At 28.2% G+C, this 6,174-nt stretch overlaps 1 protein-coding gene across 1 annotated transcript; it reads right to left on the bottom strand.

The window, feature by feature from the left end:
• Nucleotides 1–4,803: 4,803 nt before the first annotated feature.
• Nucleotides 4,804–5,759, bottom strand: LOC105787696 (basic leucine zipper 4). The gene has a single exon (XM_012614214.2). It carries the CDS (start codon nt 5,651–5,653, stop codon nt 5,090–5,092), a length of 564 nt encoding a protein of 187 aa, XP_012469668.1. The 5' UTR covers nt 5,654–5,759; the 3' UTR covers nt 4,804–5,089.
• Between the last annotated feature and the right edge of the window lie 415 nt (nt 5,760–6,174).

Genomic DNA, 6,174 nt, shown 5'->3' with positions numbered 1-6,174 from the left:
AGTTTTGAATGTTACAATCTGCGAACTGAAATCCAAACATCTTTATTCTCCAATCTCCGATATTGTCCATCAAATCGACTTGGATCCAAGACTTGGATCTAAGGTATGTTTTTCTACTCGTCGATAGGTACTTATCCACAAAATTAATTATCAAATCATTATTTGAAGCTCGCTAACCGTACTTTTTTTTAAAAATAAAAACTTAACAGCCTAGATTTAAATAAAACTTTCAAATAATTTAGTCACGTAAATAAAAACTTTCAAATGATTCAATTACCATTTTGCAACCTTTTAAAGTTGAGTGATCAAAACATAAATATTCTCATAGTTTAGTGATATTGAGTGTAATTTACCCTAAAATATAATATGAATTTATCACAAGCAGGCCAGCCAATCATTAAAATTACCCAAAATTTTTTGATCCAACGGTTTCCACAAAACATTAATATTTACATTTAAATTCTAACAAGGTTTTGGTTATTATTAATTAGTCATTGCTTTTCCCATCCAGTAACATATTTGATCCGTGGCAAGCGCAATCATCACTTAAGGAATAACAAGGTAATTTAAAACTAAGAGATATGGTACAAAATCTTGAACAAACATATGATAAAAAGTAATTGGGTTTGATGTGGTCTAAGTTTTAGCTCGGTTGATATTGGTATTGCTGTTAGCATAAGCGGATATGAGTTTGAGTGTGTTGAAACGCATTTATTTTTCTAAATAATCTTATCATGTTATTGTTAGCGAGAACCTCGTTTTATCCGATAATGTTAATACTTAATCATAAAATTTCATGTCATTTTCAGAAAATGGCAAAATATCTACAATGACCACTATGATCACCAAACAATATGATCTAAATGTTGATATTGTGTTTCTAGCTAAATCATGTATTAAGCGTGACAATTTTCAATAGAGGTGGGGGCATCACAATCATTTATTATATTTGTGGTTTATGTGCTTTTAGCATTGAAAACCAAGTTATAGGGTCCTAATAACTTGCTAGTGAAGAAAAGACACCTTCTTAAAAATTAAATACCCTACATATATGGTTCTTTTTAAAGTGATTTTTTGATATGGAGTTCATTTCTACCTAATCCCATTGTATGGTTAACCTAACCAGCCTTTTTGTTTTCGAGCCACCCTTGGCCCTAGCTTGGCCCCATGTCTTTCAATCCAACCTTTGCTCTATTCAGTATTTCTGTGTTTCTTGCTTTTTCCACTTTATACAACTGTGTAACTCGCATTTATCGAATACGTTGTATATATTTTAGATGAGAATCGACGACCAACTGAAGAAAAGCCAAAACAAGCCCGACGTCGAGATGAGGAGCGTTGGCCTCCTTTGTTCATGGTTTTTCCTTCTTTAAGGGTTTTTCACGTAAAAAATTTATAGTCGTTCCTCTTTACTTTTACTAATTCGTTGTTTATACGGATCAACCCCTAGCACCTATAATATTTGTGTTCGTTGTTCATAAAAAGTTGATTAAATTAGTTGTTTCCATTTGAAATTTTAAAAACAATGAATTGGATGTAGCATATATACATTTTTGTCAAAAACATAAATGGGTTTGAATCGTGTGCAATTAACCTTGAATTTTCAAGATAATTGAGTACTTAATTTAGCAAGAAAAAGATGTGTCAAATTTTCATTAAAGCCAACAAAATAGTTTTGGAACATTAAAAAAGATAGGCAAATAAATTAAGGTTAAATTTTAATTTAATAAAATTGTGGATTTAATTTTGTATTTTAATTCAAATAAATTAAGGTTAAATTTTAACTTTATAAAAGCGTGGATTTAATCTCGTATTTTAATTTAATCATTTTCAGCTTTTGAATTTTTTAAAATTTAAAATTTCAGTTTTCACCAAGCGATAACTATTAAATTCATGAAGTTAAGTTTTACTATTTCACCAAATGATAATCGTTAAATTCATCAAATTTACTATTTCCAAAATCGATGTGTCAAACATATTATCATATTTTTAATGTCATGCCAGCTTGTTATTTCTACATATGACTCACTAAAAATCCAGTTAATGGATTAACCATTGTCATCTGTGTCAAGATTGAAATTTCAAAATTCAAATAGTATAGAGACTTAGAATGATCCAATTAGAAAATATGAACTAAATCTATAACTGTATGAATAGTACATGACTAGCAACTGAACGTAACCAAACGGATTTAACTGTTATCATTTGAGTGAAGACAAAATTTCAAAATTAAAAAAATATAGAGACTAAAATTGACCAATTTGATAATTACATGAATTAAAATGGATCAAATTAAAGTACAATGACTAAATCCATAACTTTATAACAAAATTTAACTATAAACATTAAGAAAGTTTTTATAAATAAATTAAGATTCAACTGATTTTAACTTAAATTCTTTAAAACTTCAACCTCAATTAAATTTAGAATTAAATCGGATTGGATATCTAAAGTGCATACCATCCTGTTTTTATCCCTGACTTACAATTTGCAACTATAGAGAAAAATAACACTAATATCCCTAGAAAAACACAAGAATTAAAGACCTAACTAATATCGTCATAACGAGCATATAGTTAACGATCCAAAAGATATAATTTAGAACACTAATTGAAGTCTTTTAGAAGAATCCAATAGTTATTGGGGATTACTGTATATTGTGCTTGTGCATGATTGATTTTAGAGGTCCAAAAGTATAATTATAAAATGTAAAATTTCCCTTTCATTAGTAGAATTAAGATTTAACAATGTATCTTTAAATTATATTTAAATTTTTTAAAATGTGACAAAATCTTAATTCGGATACAAAATTTACTATTTGTGTACAAAATAATTATCCATTATTATATATTTAAATCCAATAATATGCACAATGTTGCATAGTGCCTCCCTGTAGATATATAGTTGGGCATTAAGGATTAAATCTTACCAAAATAAAAACAAGAAGCTTAGAGAGCATTAAATTAATTAGATTAAGTTTGGTTATTAAAAGTCTATTACTTTTACCATAGGTATAATTAAGTATACGAATTGGAAAATGACGAAAGCTAATTGATTATGTAAAATGAAATAAAAATATGTTTAATTATTGTATTATTAAGAGAATAATCATGAATTTCGAAAGAATTAGTTTTAATGTATTATAAAACGGACATGAGAAATACCTTGATCATATATAGAAAAATTATAATCATACACTTATGCACGGGCAATGTCAGAGGACAAGCAGGGGCCTGACCCCCTAAAATGGAAATTTTTTGTTTTAGTGCACTCTGTCTCCGAAAAATGATAAAATTTTGATTTAATCTTTTAAAAATTACATTTTTACTATCATAAAAATTACAATTTAATTTTGCCCCTAAAATTTTTTTTTGGCTTCGCCCCTGTGGCCATGGTCCTTCCCCTAAAATGAGAAAATTTCTCTTTAACCCCTTTAAAATTTTATAATTTAAGTTAATATATGATAAATTTACAGTTTTGACTCTTAAAAAAATTTGTGGCTTCCCCTTGCATTTACACACTTATTAATCTAAATTATTTTATTAAGTCATTAATATAATAAGGTTCTCTAATTTGTAGTTTATCCAAAGCGAATCAAACTATCAAAGAAAAGAAAAGAGATGTTTTGGAAGGAAATTTTTGTATGGTATAATTTTATATATCATCAGTAAATTACATGTTTCATTAATGAATTAGTTGTTGATATGTTATTAAAATTTTAAAATTATATTTACTTAAATTGATTTCTAAAAATGTAGCAATATTTGATCACTAAGAATTAATGTAGATAATTGCACTAGGCATTCTTAGGTTATGATCTTGATTTAAATTAGTCTTTAAACTTCAAAACGTTCTAACTACATTGACGTAATATCAATCAAGTTCTTTCTTTATTAAAATCGTTAATTTAACCGTTAAATAACATGTCAATGTTTTTGTAGTTAAATTTAAAATAAAAATTTTAAAGAAATAGAATGTTGTCGCATATAATATTTTTTTAAAAATAAGAACTAAAAATAAAGTAAAACTGAACAATAAAACTTCCGTAAAAGCCTTGAAAACCTCAAAACAAAGATTTTATAAAATATATATTTTATAATATTCATTTAAATTTTACATTTTAAATTATGTCACATAAGATTTAATGTGTTATTTAATAGTTAAATTAACAATTCTAATAGCGAAAAGACCTAATTTATACAACCTCAATAGTTTAAGAATATAATTAGAACATTTTGAAATTGAGAATCGTAATTTAAAAATAGTTGATGCAATTAACTCTATTATTAATGGATAAAATAATAATCTTATTAATATATATTTTTCTAAATGTCTTTATAAATGGACTTTTTGTCAATTGCTTATACGAAGCTTTCTTTTTCTTTTTCTTTTTCTAACTTTTGAAAAGGGTACTAAGTGGAATCTTATGTTAACCCAAAACAACATTTAAGAATAAGACCATTGCTTGACTGTTAATTTGAGTATCTCCCACTTCACTTTTATACCCCAACATTCTCAATTACTGAAATGACAACATTAGCCTTCAATAATATTTGGTTTTAGTATCATTATTATAGATGAACCATGGATCAATAAATAATTTATTATATTAATTAAAAGAATAAATTTAAATGACTCTTCAAATTTAATAGAGTCATTGAGATTATGATTATAATTATTATAAAAGTAAGTTTCACAATGATTTAATTTGATATAATGCATCAAAATGTGGCCCAAAAATGATATAAAGTAGAGTGGAGAGAACTTGGAACTTAGACCACCATTGAAAAGAAAAAAAAATGCTAACAACAAACAGAAAACAACAAAAACAACTTTGATTAAAAAAACCAAACACTGACCAACTTTTCTTTTTTTACACAACACTGGTTTCTCAAAAAACAAAAATCATGTTGTCTTTCATCACTTAAAATCCCTCAAAACAAAACAACACGCCCACCATTTAATTTCTTTCCCAGATAATACCTTTCTTAATGGATAAAATCTGGGCTTCTCGAATTAGAGAGAAATTTTAATGATGATGCCATTATTGGTACGTTAAATATAGGTCTATATATATATATATATGTATTTAAGTGGTTAATGATGGGATTTGGTCGGACATGGTGGCAACGTTATAACATGGCCATGCAGATGAATATTGCTGCAGTTGCTTGAATAGCAAAATTTGACGTATGTCCGATAATTTTTGTCGGAGGATACTGTATTCAGACCGGAGCCGATCATTGTCTGTCTTTACACAGTGACAATGGTACAAAAGGAACTTCAACCGGTTGTTTAATTCCCGGTTCTCGATTCTGAGCCGGTTTACCTGATTCCTTAAGTTTTCTAAATGCTTCTGTTTACGCATCCGTGACCTCCTAGCTGATTCCCGGTTCGATATCATACGCCTCCTTTTTCGTTCGTCGATGACGGAAACCAGTTGGTTCGGTTGGTCTAAACTAGAGCTCGAGTTGGTTTGGTTCTGGTTTGTTTCGTCCGAACCGGAACCGGATCCTGCTGGCTCCATTGATTGGGTTGTGGGGGGAAAAAGTTCCGAACAGTCCCACGGAGTGAAGCCGGTTTCAAAACCCGTAAATTGATCGAAATCGACCATGGAATCGGACGAGAAACCGGCCGGAATAGTGAACGACATGGCTTTAATAGTGAAGGGAAAAAAAAGCAAGTAAAGAAACAAAGCAAAAGCTTTTAAAAGTATATGGAGATGGTAGGAAGGTGGAGAAAAGGGAAGAAATGCAGTGTAGGGGACTCATATTTATTGACAAATTTGAGGACTATTGTGGGTCCACGTGATTGCATGAATATTGTATGTTTATACTTTTATAATAAGTATATAAACCCTACATACCTATCTATATTATATATAAAATGGGCACTTGAATTAGAAATTAATCAAGTTACCATATTATTAAAATATTCTTATTTTAAAGAATAATTAATATTAATATAAAGATTTTTTATTTTTTCATACTTTTATATATGATAAGTGAGTCCTTTTATCGATAATTCTATCATCAAACTCGAAATTTTAATCTTTTTAAAATAGTTCCCTCATTTATTGTGACTTGAGGCTAAACTCGCTTCATTAAATCCATTTGATTCAAAATTTATATTTAGTTTTATATCATTAATTTAATTATTCGTACCATTTATTTG

The sequence above is a fragment of the Gossypium raimondii genome, chromosome 2 (genome assembly GCF_025698545.1).
Source record: "Gossypium raimondii isolate GPD5lz chromosome 2, ASM2569854v1, whole genome shotgun sequence".
NCBI lineage: Eukaryota > Viridiplantae > Streptophyta > Magnoliopsida > Malvales > Malvaceae > Gossypium > Gossypium raimondii.
The sequence above is the reverse complement of the archived record's forward strand: the minus strand, read 5'-3'. Positions and strand labels throughout refer to the sequence as shown.